Below are 19,800 nucleotides of genomic sequence, written 5' to 3' on the forward strand. Positions count from 1 at the left end.
TAGGTTTATGTTCTATCTGCATTTTATTATCATGCTAAATGTGATTGCTAATTTGGAATTGATATTGAGCTAATATGGAAAATTGAAGTAAATTTGCTATCGACATAGAACATACCTAAAATTAACACACACATAGTGGCACACATATTATATTCTGTGGCTTGCACTTGGTTTGCGACATCATATTATACACAAGTGACATTGCACTGCAGTGATATCGTAGCATTACATTTAATGACAGTAGCATCACATCTTTGGTTACCAGGACTCATATTTTCTGTGGAAGCTCGCATCCTAGACAATGATTTGCAATCTATATTTCTCTGTAGATTATATGACACTGTATGGCTTGCATTGGTTCGCTTTCTTATCTCTGTTTGATTCACTATTATATCTTTGTAATTCACAAATGAATCCTTGGATAACAACTTGATAATGTCTTGGAGGCATATGACAATCACAGTGACATATATATACGACAATGATCTAGATTTGTATGACTATAATAGTGATGTGAACCTATAGGACATTGACTTGGATTTGTATGTCTATGATAGTAGTCTTTGATAAAGGACTGTGATCTGGATTTGTATGACTATAACAATGACATAGATGTATGTTACAGTAATCCTTTGATGTATTGCAGTAAGCCTATCTATGACAATGACCCTTGTTGATCACTGACAATGATAGTAGCAGTGACCTTGTTCCATGATGTCAATGGCATTGCTCTGATATATGATGATAGTGACCATGATGACAGTGGTCACACTCTTATGATGACAATGATCTTACTCTTATGATACATGACAGTATTGATGACATTTATTGCACTGAGATGGCTGATGCTAGTTGAGACAGTGATATGACAACAATTATCCATGGTCTTGTTTGAATATCAGAGATCAAATCATTCAATTCACAAATGTAGTTGTGAATTGACTTGGGTTGGCCCTAGGAGGCTTGATGTGGTTGATGTATCTCATTCTTTTTGTACTTTATATCTCAGTTGAGCATTTGATGAATATCTAATAGAAGAAGACTGGTTGAGTTTTCCCCCTTGTGGGGTTTTGCCCTAGTCTCTGACCTAAATCCTGGTGTCTCTATTGTGCATGATTTTCTTTTGTTGTTCTTTATTGTTCTACTTCGTTGTTGATCCTATTGTTCTCTCTTACATAATTGCCAATGATGATATGATGCTATGGGGTGAATGTAATATGTAAATGATGAAAAATTCGAAAAATGCAATTATATACAGGAGAGAACAATCTAGCCCTAAAATTTAACAGAACGAAGCCCTTGTTCTTCATTGAACTCCATTTTTAGTGCTTGTACAGTGAAGCAAGCATCTCTTAAGTGATGTTAAAATTTACACTCACAACTCCTCTTATGGTTGATATGCAAAACTCAAAGTGATGGCCCCATGGGGTTTGGAAGAATATACCCGACTTTGAATATTGCATGAATCCCTGGATATCTAAATAATCTCGAGTGGAATTATTTGGGAGGTTTGCCAAAATTTGATGGTGATCCATCTGCAACAGCTGATCATTTAGCTAAATTCATCAACTATGCTTCAAGGGTCAATGTGGTTCATCAAGACGTTCTCATTGAGTTGTTTATCATGTCTATCAGATCTAGGCACATAGATTGGCTTGATAATTAATGGGGCCGAAAAGCATTCCTTCTTTGTCTATATTGATTGGATAACTCCTAAAGTACAAAGGAAGAAGTTTTCAAACTACTGAGGAAGGCTGTCAAAACTTAGATATAACCCTCTAGAAGTAAGGGCTCATTGAGTGTGTTGAAGAAGTTGAAGAAGAACACCGTGAGTAAGAGGAAGAGTCCTTTCTTGGAAGGATTCTAATGAAGATATATAACATATTCATATTGAATATATATTGTAGTTTGTTTGGCAAGTTGTGAAGCAGGGTAGCTTCAAGATTGTACAAAAGGAGCAATGATGATAGGTCATAGCGCATGGTACAAAAAGAGAAGTGAGGCTCCTATGTATTTCTATGGTTGAGCTAGTTGCTGAAATTCTCATAATGCCTCTGTCCTTGCATGAATTTGGTGTACTTTTGGGACAAGCTTGGAGTGATTGAGAATGTTTCCCTTGATTGAGGGGATTGTTGATGTTATAACATCTAGGGGCGGAGAATCTCCTTAGGTCATGGGTTTCGACCGAGACAACCATGGGATTTGGAGAATTACATGGAGGTTATTGGCTTAGATTGCATCGGTCGAAACCCATGAGCCTACTTTGATCATATGTTGTCTTCTATCTATATTATAATGCTGTGTGTTTGGAAACATGAATGAAAATCTTTAAAATTATGTTTTTTTATAAAAAAATAAATATTTAATGTATTTTTTACGACGACCGAGTCATTGAAATCGAGTCGGCCGAGTCATTACCGTTTCGGAGTCGGAGTCGGAGTCGATCCTCGGCAGAGTCGGAGTCGGAGTCGGAGTTTTAAAACTAAGATATAAAGAGAGGTTCAGACCTCTGTTTTTCTCAAGTAATTTCAGTGAAAATACAGAGAAAAGGGACAAAACAACTAGGAGGCCGAGGAGAGAAGCTTAAGGACGAAAAGGAAGGAACTATTATGAAATTCTTTGTTTGGGCTTAAATATAATACAAAACTGCACTACAATTTCTATGAAAGAATTAGAAAACAACTAAGTCACATGACACGAGGACATGAGACACGGAGGACACGTAATGTTAGATGATCCAAAAATACAATTTTATTATAGGTTACAAAATTAGAATAAAATAATTATTAATTTAAGATATTAAATTAATAATTATTATTCTAGAATGTTTAATTATTTAATGGAGACTTTTAGAATTAGCATATTGTTGTAACTAGATATGACTCTCCAAATGTGTCGTATCTTAGGCTCTATTTTAGGAGATACGAGTATTCAATACGAAACGCATCGACCTGGAAATAGGACACGGGGGACACGTTTTATATATATATATATATACCGAAATATAGTTTTTTATCCATATTAAATTGCAGGTTGCAACTTATCTAATCAAATTAAAATATAATTACTTCTCAAAGTTCGTAGTTCACTTTAAAAAAATAAATAGAATCAAAATTTACTATTTAGAAATTAGAATGTGATATGCTTGGTCTTGATTCTTGAATATTCAATGTTCATTGTTCATGTACAACTTACAAGCACATAAGAAAATAACTAAAGTCTAATCTTATTGATTTCCTCTGCCCCTCTTGCGAGAAAATGCCACAGCTTTCCCTTTCCCTCTAGATGTAGATGCTGGTGCTGGTGGAGTTGGCAGTGGAGTTTGCTATGCTCTAGAAGCTGAAGAACTAGAAGTAGGAGCTACAGGAGCTAGACCATGTCCTCTACTGGTGGCAGGGTTAGCCTGGGCAGGTGGTGTCACCTGGAAACATTACAATCTCCCAATCCTGAAATCCTGAAAAACTGATAAGTCTGCTGCATTTTGAATGAAATCTAAAATTCTACTTTCTCCATATGAAATCGAATGAGGCCGGAACCACTCTCAAACATCCTGTGTCATTTCATGGTAATGTTAAAAATTTAAGTAAAAGGATGAAAATGAAGATTAAGGAGAACGTATTCTTAAACATTACCATGAATAGCATATCAATACTAGGGCCTAGACTTGATCATTAAGCTGCCCCACTCAAAAATTATTTGTTTCTTTCAAAAAAAATTGCAACTTATGCAGGCAACGTTTTCTATCAACGAAATACTCGTTTTCTAGATGCAAGACACGACGAAAACCGGCGAATACGTTTTACATATTACAGGACACGATGAAAAACGTTTTCGACACGTTTTAGGGCTGTTTTTGTGTTCGACATGTAAAATACGGGACACGGGACCTTGGAGGACGTGCCCTGTGACTTAGGAAAACAATGACATATTTACGCTCGGATCTATAGCTCACTATTGCAGTACCTTGGATTTGTGGTGAGTTAAACTTGTGGGTAGTCATAATAGCTCAATCAGTCTCCTGTGTGGTATTTAAGAAACTCAGATCCACTGTTACAAGGCTCAGAACTGTGGAAGGATATCTTTTAAGCACAGAAACTCAATCTATGTAGCGGTATACACTTGTGTGAAGGCTAATGGAGCACGAACCTATGATGGATTGTCACCTTTAGAAGCTTGGACAACAAACATTCACCTAGAAGCTCCTACAACTGTGCATCTATAGTTTCACTTTATCAGACTTGTGATAAAAGGCTCAATTTGTAGATCCTGGACTAGTGAGCAAACAATTTTTTGAGGCTTGGATTGCAACCCTTGTTGAAGATTAGAATCTTGGTCTTGTTGAAGAAGTGCTGGCTTTAGATCTAGTTGTGAAGAAGTATTCGAATAAATTGGATTGCGAAAGGACAATTCTGTGGAGAAAATAAGAGGCTCGGGTTTAGGATTCAAACCTGTTGGATATTCTTTGCTACCTTACCTAACCATAGATATTTCGGAATTAGCACCTATACATCAGATCCCCACCTTTGGAGAGGCTGCGACCTTAAGGACAGCCACTTTAATGAGCTCGGACCTGTAGCAATGCAGTGGCTCAGTTATCTGTGATATTGGAGAGTGAATACCACTGTCACGACGCTGCTAAGTGTGTCCTATAACAGTGATTTTGAAGAACGCTAAGGGATTGTGTGAGGACTTGGTGGAGGAGAATTGTTGTGTAAAGGAAATATTATGGAAGTGTTCCTAGAAGATTTCTGGAATAGTCTTGAAGTCCCTTTTTAAGCAGACATTGGACCAAACGTAGAAGTGTTTTTAAAGAGATTTTGAACCATCTTCGGAAGTTTTCTCTTGGAGCACCGTTGAAGACACTTTGTGAAGATATCCTTGAGCATACCTTGGAGAGTACTTTGGAGTAGACATCTGAAGACAATTTGGGCTTTGCTTGACACATCACCAAAGCATTATTGAAGGATATTTGAAGTCTTGGTAAAACAACATATTGAAGATTCGTAGAGATTCTTGGAGACCATGATGCATTAGCCATCATGAGGTGACCTTGAATATTTTGTTTGGTGACATGAAGAGCAATGGTGACACCTTTTGTAAGACAAGGTTGTCATTGATGATATGACTGGAGACTACGGTGAAGCTGAAGGTTGATAGGGCTCAGTGAAGAAGACTTTGGGCGCCGTGAAGAACAACCAAACATACCTTGACAAAGTGAAGCTATAGGGTTGGAGCCCTTAGGGTTGGTGCCTTAGGAAGTCCAAGTTGGTGCTTGGTAAATATAAGATTGGTGTCCTTGGAGTTGGTGCTCCTAAACTCAAGGCTAGTGTGTTGGATAAGATAGGGTTGGAGCCCTAGAAGATTGGAGTCCTCAAGAAACCAGATCAGAGTCTGTACCAGAGAAAGGATTGTTCCCTAGGAGTTGGAGCCTCTAAACGCAAGGTTGGTGCCTTGAGAAGATAGGGTCAGTGCCCCAGAGGTTGGAGCCTTACAAAAGTCCAAGTAGGTACTTGGTACATCCTAGGTTGGAGCCTAGGTGTCTTCATCAAGGGTTGGACCCCGACCCATATTGTACTTGATTCATTATAAATATTATATTAATAAAAACATTTACTTTTATTGTTCATTTTGTGTTCTAAATATAAGTGATCTAATTGGTAAAAGTAACAATTGAAAAGAAATACTGATTCACCCCCTTCTCAGTATTTCCAACATTATTTTATTTTCCTATGTTTAGACTAAGGGTCCCATTAAAAATAATTAATTATTTTAATAAAATTCTTACTGTGTGGAATTTCCCAAAACACTTTCTGGGTTCTTTGGAATACATGTACCCAAGCCTCCCTGCAAAATTTGAGACTAAGAGCACATTCAATGCGACCAGAAATCAATAGTGTTGAGTAGCTTCATTATTCTGGGGTATTTGATCGGGTGTAATCTTCAACTTGTCACAAAAACAAGTCAACATTGCCATTGTTTGATTATGATTTAGATTCATCGTATTTGAAAGGATTGCATGCTTTCTTTAAAATTCATTATGGTTCTGCTCGAGTTGACTGTCTATCCTCTTTGATATATCCTGGAGCTCCTTGATTTCATTGGAATGACCATTAACCTTATTCTCAAGATCAATCAATTTTTTACTAAAATTTGCCATTGAAATTGACTACGACAATGATCGGGTCTGTGGTGGTGTATATTTATCTAGCTTAAAAACAAAAAAATTCTCAACTTGATTCTAATTTTACTCTTTATTATATATATATATATATTTAAATATTTATTAAATACTACGTATTATTATTTTTTCTTGTAATAATATAAATTAATTAACTATATAGTATATATTGTTATTATATAACTATATATACTAGACGATAATTAAATATGATCCTCGAACCAACAACTAACGACCCACGATATCAACGAACCGCAACTTATATCAAGACCCACGATTCAAATTGTGACCGTTTGGTTGTCCGTGACAGGTGGCGTTGGTCCTGTGAATCGTAGCAAAACAATGAAAGGGTTCAACGACGGAGAAGAGGGTGTGGGAACAAATGTGGTTTTGACGGCGGAGAAGGAGGTGGAAAGAACATGCGGCTGTGAGTGTAATCGTGGAGCAATGATGGAATTGGGTACAACAACAGAGTCAAACAACAACCGAGTCCAAGGAGCAAACTCGCTCTGATACCATGTGGAGCGCACAAACTCATATAAAATGAATATATATATATATATATATATATATATATTATTGAATGATGTCTTGTTTTACAGGCAGGGCCTTGGCTTAAATAATCCCTTGGGCACCTGTACATGAAGGGGCATGACTTTGATCGTGCCCCAATTACATATTAATTAATTACATAACATTTTTTATATTCTCTTACATGTAAGTACAATCTTGATGCTATTTTCTATTACTTTGTCACATACATTGATCATGGGATTTTCACTATTTTTGGGTTAATTGCTGCATGCATTTACTACTTCGTTGTAGAATTATGTTTCTATATAGCATATCTCTATGCATGGGCCATGTTTGTTGAATGAATTTTCCTAGAGATCAAAGTTATCTTGATAAGCCATCTTGCTTTGCAAACAAAGTATGAATGCTTTAAGGTCACTGCCTTTCTTTGCCCTAATGTTAAACAAAGTTGTCCTTAAAGCTTCCTTGAACTAGAAACAAGATGCATTCTCATAATTCTTCTTGACTCCATATCCCCAAAGGAATTAGGCATTGATCCACCATAGGGTGATCACCTTAAAACCTCTTTTTCTTCACCTTTTCCCCCACTTTTCTAGGTTTAGCCACAGTGGGCCACCTAGGGCATCATTTTCCCAACAAAGTAGCCATAGAAAAATTTCAATCTCATGGCCTTTACTGCGTTGGTGTGTCCTCAAGGTTTCCTCCAAATTTCAAGAAATTCTGACGGTAAGATTGCGAGATATCCCAAGCCCTAGCCTTGAGACCAAACTTTGCCTGGGTGTTCCTTAGGCTAGTACCTCATAGGATCAATTTGAGACCTCTAAGTGAAAATTCTTGTTTTGATCCTTTCCCCTTCCTTGTTTAGGTTAAGATCGTCATTGGTTGTTAAACTCCCTCCCCTTAACCTAACCTGGGTCCACTTGGTCCCGTGTGGTTCCATACCTTTGAAAAGTCAATTCTTCAAGAATTACTTGGGAAATCAAGTTCAATAAGGATTTTAGGGATTGGGAAACTCCTTTACAAGGCATATTCCTTTAACTTAGCCCTTAAATCGTCACTTCCTTCTTGTAGAAAGCTTTGTACCATGCCTGAAAAGTAAGCAAGCTCCATTCTTAACCTCCTTCTAGGAAAAAGATCATTAAGGTCACTTCACATCCATTTGCTGATTCATCCTTCACTAGTGACTTCCTATATATCGGGTCTCCTCCCATCGGTGAAAGTCCGTAAAGAGTAGGGAGTCGTAGCTGAGGTGACAGTGGGCTAAGTCTCCATTGTTGCTCTTGACCTAACAGTTGTCCCTTTAGGGGTCCCTTTTAGGTGTTGATTTGGGGTAGCATCAGATGTGCTCTAGCCATGAAAATTGGTGGAGAGACTAAAGCACATGAGATCTCCAAGACCCAAAAATGGTTTGGGGAAATTCTACTTGGTTAAAGAGATATTAAAATAATTAATATTTTTAATGGGTTAGCAAGCTCCAGTCTTAACCTCCTTCTAGGAAAAAGATCATTAAGGTCACTTCACATCCATTTGCTGATTCATCCTTCACTAGTGACTTCCTATATATCGAGTCTCCTCCCATTGGTGAAAGTCCGTAAAGAGTAGGGAGTCTTAGCTGAGGTGACAGTGGGCTAAGTCTCCATTGTCGCTCTTGACCTAACAGTTGTCCCTTTAGGGGTCCCTTTTAGGTGTTGATTTGGGGTAGCATCAGATGTGCTCTAGCCATGAAAATTGGTGGAGAGGCTAAAGCACATGAGATCTCCAAGACCCAAAAATGGTTTGGGGAAATTCTACTTGGTTAAAGAGATATTAAAATAATTAATATTTTTAATGGGTTCCTAAGTCTAAACTTAGGAAAATAAAAATATTAATGGGTCTTAATATAAAATTGGGTTAGAAGGTTCTAAATGACATGGATCAAGCCAAATCTATTCTTAGCTGTTGATTAGAGATGTAATCTTGGCCGTTGAAGACTCAACAGAAAAATTATAAGAGGAGGCTTGAGGGTTAGTTGGAGATACACCGGAGTGATCAGTCATTCGATTTTTTAGAATGGGGTTTGCTTAGAGAAATCAAATCAGAGATCAGAGTTGTAGTGAGAGGTAGTGAGTACGAGGCAGAGAGGCAAAGATAGTGCTGGAAGACCAGTGCAGAAGCAGAGAGGCAGATGCAGAGCCAAAGGGAGCCACATAGAGGCCAGCAGTGACTGCGCAGAGGCCAGAAGGGCCTGCGTCACCCACGCAAAGGCTGCAGAATTGACGCAGAGGGCCAAAGAGGCTGCGCAAAGCCTTAAAAGGCTGACGCAAAGGGTTTCAGGATGATGTAGAGGTCAGGAGGGTTGACGCAGTGCTTCAGATTGTGCTGAAGAGGGTTTCATGGGGCAGGCTTTCAGGATATTTGCTTTTCGAAGAGAGGTATTATTGCCAGATTATTTATCTCTGTCGGGTGAGCCAGTTTGGCACCTAGTGTACTCAAGAAAAGCTGCTTAATAATAAAACCCTCAGAACTGCTGCACCAGTTTTCCCAAGTTGGGTTTTTCTGGGGACGATTGTCCAAAAATAACGGTGCCCCTTGTGTGTTTGTCTATTTCTTTCAGCTGTTGATCAGTAGATGGTTGAGACTGTATTGTGTTTATTTCAGTGTTTATATGGTTAAATAACTTGTTAGTAATTAAACAAGTAGGCGAAATAAACCAAAGAATATAGATAAAATTTCTAACGGGTAATACTTAGACATTTCAACATGGTATCAGAGAGTTGCAAGTCATAGGAGAGTTGAAGGCGCCAACTGAATCAGAGAATTTGTAGCAGAAATAGTTGTCTCGAGTGACAGACACTGTTTCTAGGTAGAAAGCAGCAGAGAAGGGTTGACGCAGAGGGCTTGCGTCATCAGTTCAAACCAGAGAGAGGCCAACGCAAAGGAAGGAGGAGGTAGAAGAGGCTCACGAAGAGCCACGTAGAGACCAGGAGGGTTGACGCAGTTGGCCAAGGGAGGAAATCAGCCTTCTCGGGATTGCGCAGACCCCAGAGGCTCGATTTTTCAGTTGCTGGGGCGTAGGAAGCTGTGGGCAGTTGCAGAGAGCCAGGCTGGTGGGGTGCTATTGCTGTTGAGGCAAAACATTACCTAACAAGACAAAACTAAGGTTGAGGGAGTGCTACCTAGGCAAATTTCTAGCCAAGAAATCCAGATCAGTGTTGCAGGTGCATAGGAGATTGGAGAGGTGCTATTCGACGGTTGGCAGGAGGATCTCTAGAAGGGAAATCAAGACTCAGAGGGAGTCGAAGAGAGAACTTCTAGGAGGGAAGTAGAGACTCAGAGGAGTCGAAAAGAAGAGTAATGAGATGGAGATGGCCATAAATGGACTAAGGGATCGGGACAGACTAGACAGGTTAAATAACTTGTTAGTAATTAAACAAGAAAGTGAAATAAACCAAAGAATACAGATAAAATTTCTAATGGGTAATACTCAGAAATTTCAACATGGTATCAGAGGTTTGCAGGTCACAGAAGAGCTGAAGGAGCCAACTGAATTAGAGAATTTGCAGCAGAAACAACTGTCTCGAGTGACAGATGTTGTTCCTAGGCAGAAAGCAGCTGTGGAGGGTTGACACAGAGGGCTTGCGTCATCAGTTGGAGCCAGAGAGAGGCCAACGCAAAGGAAGGAGGGGGCAGAAGAGGCTCACGAAGAGCAACACAGAGACCAGTAGGGTTGGCGCAGTTAGCCAAGGGAGCAAATCAGCCTTCCTGGGATTGCGCATAGCCTAGAGGCTCGATTTTCAGTTGATGGGGCATAGGAAGCTGTGGGCAGATTGCGGAGAGTGAAGCTGGTGGGGTGTTGTTGTTGTTGAGGCAGAACATTACCTAACGGGACAAAACCAAGGTAGAGGGAGTCACTACCTAGGCAGATTTCTAGCCAAGAAAACCAGATTAGTGTTGCAGGTGCATAGGAGATTGGAGAGGTCTATTCGACGGTTGGCAAGAGGATTTCTAGAAGGGAAATCGAGACTCAGAGGGAGTCTAGCAGAGAACTTCCAGGAGGGAAGTAGAGACTTAGAGGGAGTTGAAGAGAGAACTTCCAAGAGGGAAGTAGAGACTTAGAGGAGTCGAAAAGAAGAGCAAAGAGATGGCCATGAATGGACCGAGGGATCAGGACAGGCTGGACGGGGCGTCCAACTTTGTCATCTGGAAGGCCAGGATCTTGTCTGTTCTAGATAGACATCGCATCAAGGCCTTCACCTTGAGAACTGTGGCTATCCTAGCCGACCCAGCTAACAACGAAAAGTATGAGGATGCGATGACCAAGGCAAAATGCATAATCCTTGATGGGGTCAAGGATCATGTGGTCCAACATATTGCTGAGAAGGAGACGACAAAGGAAATGTGGGATACCTTGAAGACATTGTATCAAGGCACTTCCGTGCAGAGGAAGATGCTACTGGAGAATCAGCTGCGGTTGTACCAGATGCAGAAGGGGGAGCAGGTAGATCACTTCCTCAGCAGGTTGCAGGAGATCTCAGACCAACTGACTTGCATAGGGGCCATGCCGGATCAAGAGTTGATGGTGAGGACCGCCCTAAACGCAGTCTCTGAGGAGTGGGAGACATTCGTCCAGAGCATTCTGGGCAGAGTGAATCTTCCAGATTGGGAAGAATTATGGGAAGCTCTTCGCTAAGAAGAGATCAGACGACTGACGAAGATGAGAAATAACAACAAAGGAGCCTGGGTCAAGAAAGAGGAGGAAGAGGATGCATCTCTGGCATTTGTGGGGGAGAAGGGGAAGAGGAAGAAAAAGAACCTCTCCAAGATAAAGTGCTTCAATTGTGGGGAACTGGGGCTTTATGCAAACTAGTGTCTGAGGAAGAAGAATAAGGGAGAGGCGTCTGACTCCAAGGCAATGCCAGTGAAGGCGGAAAAGGAGGTAGAGGAAGATGGCGATTGCGCCATGAGTGCTCATGTACCTCTAGAAAAGATGTAGGGAGACATAGAGCTGTAGTCAGGAGGACGATAGGAGATGTGGGGCAAGATCCTTGAGGTACCCAAACTCTTGGATCATATCCGGCTACGGGATGGAGGATGTCGGTAGAAGCGGATGCGGATGAAGTGACGAAGAGTGTTAGAGTGCAGTAGTCCTTGGCAGTGCAGAGAGGCTTGCAACAATGCGAGAGGCACAAAGGAGGTTGCAGCAGTGTAGGATGACACAGAGAAGTTTGCAGCGATGCAAGAGGCACTTAGTTGTTGCAGCAACGCAGAGGTAGCAGAGGGAGCACATAATAGTGACAAAGAGAGCTTCAACATCAGAAGTGTTTCTAGCTTGACAATGAAGTCAGTAGTTGGGTGGAACAATTACTTCTCAGTAACAGAGTTGCGGTGCAGTAGCAGTAGCAGTAGCACGATGCAACATGAGAGAGAACTGCAGTACAGATGCAGTGTTGGGAGAAAGGACCAACAACAACACGGATGCAGAGGGAGCTACCGTACAGAGGTAGCAGTGGCAGTGGTAGGGCCATGGGCAGTAGTACAGTATGCAACAATGCAAAGGATGTTGGGTAGGAAGGCCTAGCATTAGCACAGGTATTGTTGTCGGATGATTAGGGTGATGCTAAGTTGTGGAGTATTACTAGAGCACATTCCTCGCTAAGAGGGAGTGTTGATTTGTGGTAGCATCAGATGTGTTCTAACCATGAAAATTGGTGGAGAGGCTAAAGAACATGAGATCTCCAAGATCCAGAAATGGTTTGGGGAAATTCTACCCGGTTAAGTAGATATTAAAATAATAAATATTTTTAATGGGTTCCTAAGTCTAAACTTAGGAAAATAAAATATTAATGCGTATTAATATAAAACTGGGTTAGAAGGTTCTAAATGACATGGATCAAGCCAAATCTAAATCATCCACTTAAAGAGGGTTAAAAATATTGATTTTTTTAGTTTCAGTGAAATTTTCCTATTTTTGGGCATATTGGGTATTGTTTCTAACATCATTAGCTTGCTGATCTGTGGTTTATTTACTGCTGTAATAAATAGATCAGATCTGGAATCTCTCTAAAGAATACATCTTGAAAGGGCTAATACATCTAATTTTTGAGTTAGCTGAGGTTACTTGGTAGTTGGGCTATTCTTTGTGACATTGGGCAAGCATATGCATTGTGGAATTGATATTTACTTACTTCTCTCATAGATTTCTTACCAATTTTAAATAAGTCACTATTTGCTCATGAAAGGGGTCATTGGAACATAAAGTATATAAGCGCTTTCATAATTCTATATCTTGTTCCTAGCATTGACATTGTGGAAGTAGTTAACATTGTGTCTTCATTGTGAGTTTATATGCTATAAAGTTTGAAATTCACATCTAATAAGCTCACTCTCTAAGCACATTTCAAATCTTTGGTTTAAGTTACATAAATTGTCCTTGAGTTTCTCTAATCCAATTGGTGGTAATCTAGATTGAAATTAAGTGTTCTTAACTTGAAAATTGTTAAATCACATTGTGTTGAAGAATATTGGCTAAGGACACTTATTGTCTTTTATGGATAATGGTCATTGGCTTATCATACTGAATCATTGGTTAACTGTTGCTCTATTGTTTATCTATTGTGGATCTATATTTTTGAGCAATCACATCTTGTGGATATCTTTATCTTTTGTTGGCACTGTTGAAATCTAACACTTGTCTTTTGGTTGAGATTATCTTTTCTAAACATTGTGAAGTACTTAACATCATAACTGGGGTAAAATACAACTAAGTACTTAAAAGAACATTTAAATAATCTCACCTAAAAGTATCATTCATAATCTTTGCACAAGCATCCTAGTTTTAGCTTGCATTAAAATTTACCTCCTAGCGTAAGCCAGGTTAATAGAGATCTAGAGCACTCTTTTCCAATTAGCTTGATGGATTCTACTCTTCTTAGTGGTTAACACAATGACCTTGCAGACATCAGAGCCACAATCTCTACAACGCCAGAGACACTGGTTGGGTGGAACACAGTGGGAGGTATCATTAATTGGGCCATTCCTTCTTCCCGTTGACTTCCATTTCACAACCTCCTCTGAAGACTGTTTCTCAAAACAATTAAGGGAAAGTGTAACGACTACTGGTCGTATACGCAACGGAAATATTAAAGTACTTCATAGACAAATACATCCATCGTAGGATAGTAAGTGTAAATTGTATATTATATAAAGAATTGATGTAGGATGAGTACAAATGAAAATGAGGGTCCTGTATATATATCCAGGTAAGTACCCTTTCACGAACAAGCATGTCTCTAAGACATGCTTTTTCATTATTAACTAACTAACCATTAGTTAAGTTACTTATTATTTATTATTATATTTATATTATTATGATTCTTATTTATAATCTATTTTTATTTATTTTTACATAATCTATGTTCATAACAGAAACATTGTATTTAGATTAGGAATTTAATCTAAAAAAGAACCAACATCCTTGCAACAGACCTAGCTCTTAGGAATTGCATGTCATATAGGATAGTCTAGGGTGTCCATCCGGTTACTTGGTTTCAATTTATAATAAGCACAAATTGTGACTCCATAAGGCACTAATCTCATATTTAAAAATCTAATCTAATCTAATCATTAATCTTGCTAAAATTTTACCAAGTAGCTAGGCCACTTATCTGTGTCTCCCAAGCAAGTTGGTTCCAAACTTGTTTTCCTTCATCTCATTCCATAGGGAGTACCCCCCATACCTAGTTGTTGGGAGACAACCAGAACGGAGTGGACAGGGATCAGAGTGACAACCGCCACCCTGAGCGGTTGTCACGGTGCTTGTACAATCTGGGTGACAACAGGTACTACTTGGGAAACCCCGATTTTGGTAGTGTTGTTCCATTTTCCAAATGGTCAACTGTTGTTTTTCTGGCCTTTTTACTGATTCCAGTTCAGTTTTGGTTTTTGGGGTCAACTGGTTCAGTCTGATAATATTGCAAGAGCCTAAATCACCTCATTAACATCAAAGATTAAATGTTGGGTCCAATTTAACCTGTTAACACATCAGATATTACTTACATATTTCAGCTATTTATCTATCATTGCTAATGTTGGCTGTGCTAATTAATTAGTTAGCCACTTTGTCTCGTTACTTAAGTACTCTTTATTGGTTTGCACTCTTCAAGTCGTCTGCAATAAATTGCCGTTTTTTATATTTACTTGTTATTATTTGGTATAAATGTTTTTCTATTTTGATTGGCATGTTGTGAAAACATGGCTTAAGGTACAACATCATATTATCCTTTTTGATGCAGGCTGGCAAAGGTTTGATGTTGAAACTACCGACTGATGAGATTGTGACGTCTACACTGCTATCACTCTCAAAACTTGCATTTGGATCAGTAGTAACATTGCCAGACCAGGTAGGCTTTTTTAGGCTCCCTTGTTTTTTAAATTTGTTGTTGCATGCAAGGATATTAGAATTTTCTTTGGAAGTTTGTGAGCAATTGTGGTTGTAATTGTAGCATTTTTCATCATTGCACAATTTCACTCAATAAAATACCATTGGTGTATTAATATTTCCATTTTCACTTGAAGTTAAAAGGCATTATCTTCTGCCCTATCTTTAAGTTCTTTCAAATCAAATTTCCAACGATAGATAACATGGTTGAATATTGATTCACAAACTCTATGGATCAACTAAATAGCCCAAGTTTGACTCGAATGGATAATATAAAGTATAGCTTGGTTGAAGATTAACTCACATTTAATGGTGAATAAAATAACCCAATTAGGGTGTTCATTGGTATTGTTGCTTCAAGTTCAGTTTGCTTTATCTAATAGGGGGTGCCTGGTTCTCTGATAGAGTGTCTGGGACTCAGCATACATATGCTTTAATGAACTTAATGGAAGGAACTAAAATCCTTTTTCTGAATCAACTGGAAGATCAAAATATCATTCAATTGAAGTTATGTAATTAGACCGACAGATCTACTAATTTACTTAGTAAATGGTGAATGCTCAAAATGAACTACATATGAGACTTCCAATTTTAGCATCTCTGACTGCATTTGTGATTATTATTGTGCAATAGGACTATACTTGGACATTTATATCTTTCTGATATGTATATAATGCCTTGTTGTAGCTGTGTCGTATCTATACAAGGATGAAGTATATATTGACCTTTAACAGTATCTAAGTTTTTTGGTATTGAATTTCAAATGCCATGCAGCCTTGTACCTTTTTTATTTGACTTGTACTTCAAATATAAAAGAATAATGCTAAGCTAGCCCTCTGAGAACGCTGCTTCTCATTATATTCATACAAAGCATTATATATATATATATATATATATTCATACAAAGCATTGTTCTTTTGTATTTGAAGTCCAAGTCAAATAAAAAATGTACAAGAATGCATGGCATGTGAAAAGCTATACCAAAAAATTTAAATACTGTTAAAGGTTGATAAATACTTCATCCTTGCATAGTTACGACACAGCTACAAGTAGGCATCACATAACTTTTATTGGCATTGAATTCACCAGTTCCAAGCTAAATATTAATCACAGGTGAGAAATGCTTTGCCGGGATTTGTTAATGCTCGTGTAGCCACTGTGCTCACAGATAAGACACATGTTTCCTTGACATCTCAAAGTGAAACCTGTTACAGATAAAAGGCATTTGGTTGTCACTATAATTCTTTCTAGTCCCATTAACCTATTCCTTGGTCATTTGTGGACATTGATAAAATATTTTATCATATGTTACCCCTTTGGCAAGAGGCATCTTATCAGGCCTCTCTGACAAATGATTTATACATATTGCTTTGGTTTAGTTTGTCATTGTTGTATGTCAGTTTCCAGAAATTAGGAGTTGTAATTTTAGAGGTTTATATTCTTTATTCTTTTATGCAGAGTCTCTGACTAATTGAGCATTGGGTTCATATGCTTATTAACACAAACCTCATTTGGTCTACACAGGTGGATGTGCTGTCCTCGTATCTAAGCTCTGACCCCCGATACATTGTGCGTGCAATGTCATTGAAATGTCTCAACAAACTCTCTGCTAAAGCAAGTAGATGTATGCCTTTTCAAGGAAAATTGTTTACGACCTTGCTCACTATACTGAAAGATATTAGTTTGCCAACAAGTCTGCACTGTCATGCTTTACGAATTCTAAGCAAGGTGGAATTTTTTGCTGTTCTAAACATGTCATAGTCATTCCAACAATCTTTCTTGTCTTAAATTTATATGCTTTGTAATCATAATGAGCAGTTGTGTATATGCTTTGCAGCTTTGCAGTCATTATGTGATTTATGTGGATGCTTGTCAGCTACTGGAATTGGTTTCCCTCACAGAAATAAGTTGTCTGCACCCAGATTGGTCAAAAAGATATGCAGCACTTTCGCTATTAGTGGATCTATCATGCAACATTGAGAGACTGCGAAAAGGGGTGTGGAATGAGATACCTAGACATCAGTCAGCAGCAGATGTGCTGCCAGAGGATTCACGTAGGAATACAAATGCAGCTAGAAAAGAATATTGTCAGATGGACCTTCCAGTACGAGCAACTTTTCTGATTTTTGATCAATTAGCTTTAGCATTCAAGTGCCCAATAGAAAGAGCCTTCGGTGTGGAAGGGACAAAACACTCTTCTCTAGTATTCAGTACAAGGTTGGACACTTTAACAGAATTAAGCTACTCCTTATTCAGTCTCATTTTAAATTTGATAGAAGATTGTTGTACTGTATGTTTGACAGTGATAGACTGTATCAAAGGTATGCTTGAAGTTGTGTTGAAAAGAGAAAGCCTTCATGTGTCTAAAGGCACACAAAATACTGTAGAGGACTTGCAATTGGGTACGGGCATCGATACTGAAATGCCTCCATGTGTTGAAAGTCGGCTTGATCATTGTGAGTTGAATAAGCAGGGTTGTTATGTCTCCAGGCTCATGGTGTCTCTCTGTCATTGTTTGTGGGTGTGTCTGGATAAGCTTGACGTGGAGGGAGATCTTGATAGCAGAGTGTATAATAAAGTGAAGCAAATGACTAAATATGTAATACAGCTAGATTCTTCCAGTTACGTTCTATACTATCTAATTCCAGCTTTATTGAAGTCATGTCATGCTTATCGATTTGGACTGTTAGATGGTTGCAAAGTGATTAATGATACAGATGCTACTACACATGTCACAGACACAAATATGGAGATAGATTTCTGTCTATTTCAAGATCACTTTTGGGCTCAAAATGAAAATTTAACTTTGGATGTTGCCAATGACATGATGAAGAAAAGGAATTTATGGGGAGCCTACAAAATTGGTATTGGTGCTGCTTGTCATGGTGCTTGGGTTGCAGCCAGCTGTGTATTTAAGCATCTAGTCAATAATGTGCAATCAGAGGCCAGCTATTTCTGGTTAAAATCAGTAGCACTGTCTGCTGAGGCTGAAAATAAATTACATGTTGTGTTGATTGAATCACTTGGTCTAGACAGTTTAGCTGAGTGCAAAGTAAGTTACGACAACAGAAAACAAGATTCAAATAACACTAACAAGAAGTTGTACAACTCTGGAATCTTTGATATCCTTGCTAGATTTGGTGAAATTATGGCTGAGGCTCTTAATCTTAATTATGCTGCTACAAACAGTCTTTCAGCTGCTGTTAATCTAGATAGAACATTTGAATTTCAAAGGTGGTTTTTGAATCTCAGGGGCAAAGTGATAAAAAATGTTGCAGAATTGTTGGGATTGTTGAATAGGCATTCACATATGATTGAAAATGGATTGAACCAAGAAGAAGCAAATCCTAATATTGAAGGAAGTCTTTATAATGGCTGGAAGTGGATGATGCAAAAATTTGAGTCACTGAAAGCTTTGTTGCGTAATATTTGTTTTGAATTCAGGACATTGACAAAGGAGTTTGATCTTCTTAATACTTCTTTTATGGATATTGATTCGAAAAGCTTCTTGAGAATCTCTGGTGTTGCACTTTATTGTTCCTTACTATCTTTTTGCACCCTGTTTGTAGTTCATTTTCCAAAGCCAGCATATGGTCAACATAAACCAAATCCGAAATCAAGTGATTTTGAGACTCAGTTATGTTCTGCAGTTATTCAGGATCTAAGTCAACGATTACGGAAAATGGATGGTAAGATCTGGGAGGAGCTCGAGTCCTTCTCTGGTGAAATTGGAGATATAACTAACTTTTCGGTGGTAATGACATGTATGTCTGGATCTGGACATCAAGAGAGAGCAATAATAAAGCTGTGTACACTGGCGATATCTGGGGTTCTGAACCTGCAGAAGCAAGCAAAGATGATGAAACATGAAGTTGAACAATACAGAATATGGCAGAGTGGACTGAAGCTTTTGGGAAATGTGATCCTGAAGTGGTTTCACCTTCCTTCACTGATGCCTAAATACTACTTTCAAACAAGGTATGGACCCTGCTTCAATCATGAATTATAATATTTGTCTCTAACAAGTAATAAATTTTGTAATACTTCTTCTATGCCTTGCCCATCTCAAAGTTTGAAAAATGAATATAGAACTTCCAATGAAATGGAAAGAAACTGCTGTTAGAAGTGTTAAACTTTGCTTGCATTCTACCTTGATGCCTCACTTTGCTTGCAATAGCCATGTTTAAAGAAGAGAACAATGTTGCACAACTCGTACTCATATAAGACTGGTCTGCTATTGACTCGACGACCCGTATAAGACTCGGAAAAATACAAAAAAACTTTAAAAAAACATGATCTCCAAAAAAAATAAAAAAATTAAAAGAATACAAATTTTGAGTGGGTCTATGTGTCTTATGTGGGTCACATGTGGTTCTTCATGGGTTCAATATGTGTAGATGGGCTCTATGCGGGTTCGGCCGAGTACGGGTAGAGACAACGGGTCCGATGCGAGTGACCCATCTTGCTATAGAACCCGTCAAGACCTGCGGGTACTCACTGATCTTATAAGAGTCGTGCAACACTGGAAGAGAAATAAATGATTGAGAGGGACTACATATATACATATATATTTCTTTTCTTTATTTTGTTTTTCAAAGAAAAAAACTGTATATATTTATGAGAAAAAATATATACAATAGCTGTCCACCGACTGATATTCTCGATATCAAGT

General features: G+C 38.5%; 1 protein-coding gene across 4 annotated transcripts in view; it reads left to right on the forward strand.

Moving 5' to 3' along the window:
* Positions 1-19,800, forward strand: part of LOC149199597 (uncharacterized) — a 273,175-nt gene that overhangs the window by 192,399 nt on the left and 60,976 nt on the right. For 3 of the 4 annotated variants that reach the window (XM_089402497.1, XM_089402498.1, XM_089402499.1), the window contains exons 5-7: positions 14,983-15,090; positions 16,653-16,856; positions 16,966-19,106. In XM_089402497.1, the coding sequence (XP_089258623.1) occupies positions 14,983-15,090; positions 16,653-16,856; positions 16,966-19,106 (2,453 nt within the window). The remainder of the gene's footprint in view (positions 1-14,982; positions 15,091-16,652; positions 16,857-16,965; positions 19,107-19,800) is intronic. The other variant, XM_089402500.1, reaches the window with a different exon arrangement.

This window comes from Pinus tabuliformis, chromosome 2_1, assembly GCF_031772625.1.
Source record: "Pinus tabuliformis cultivar Carrire ecotype Pingquan chromosome 2_1, CPIR1, whole genome shotgun sequence".
In the NCBI taxonomy this organism is placed as follows: Eukaryota; Viridiplantae; Streptophyta; class Pinopsida; order Pinales; family Pinaceae; genus Pinus; species Pinus tabuliformis.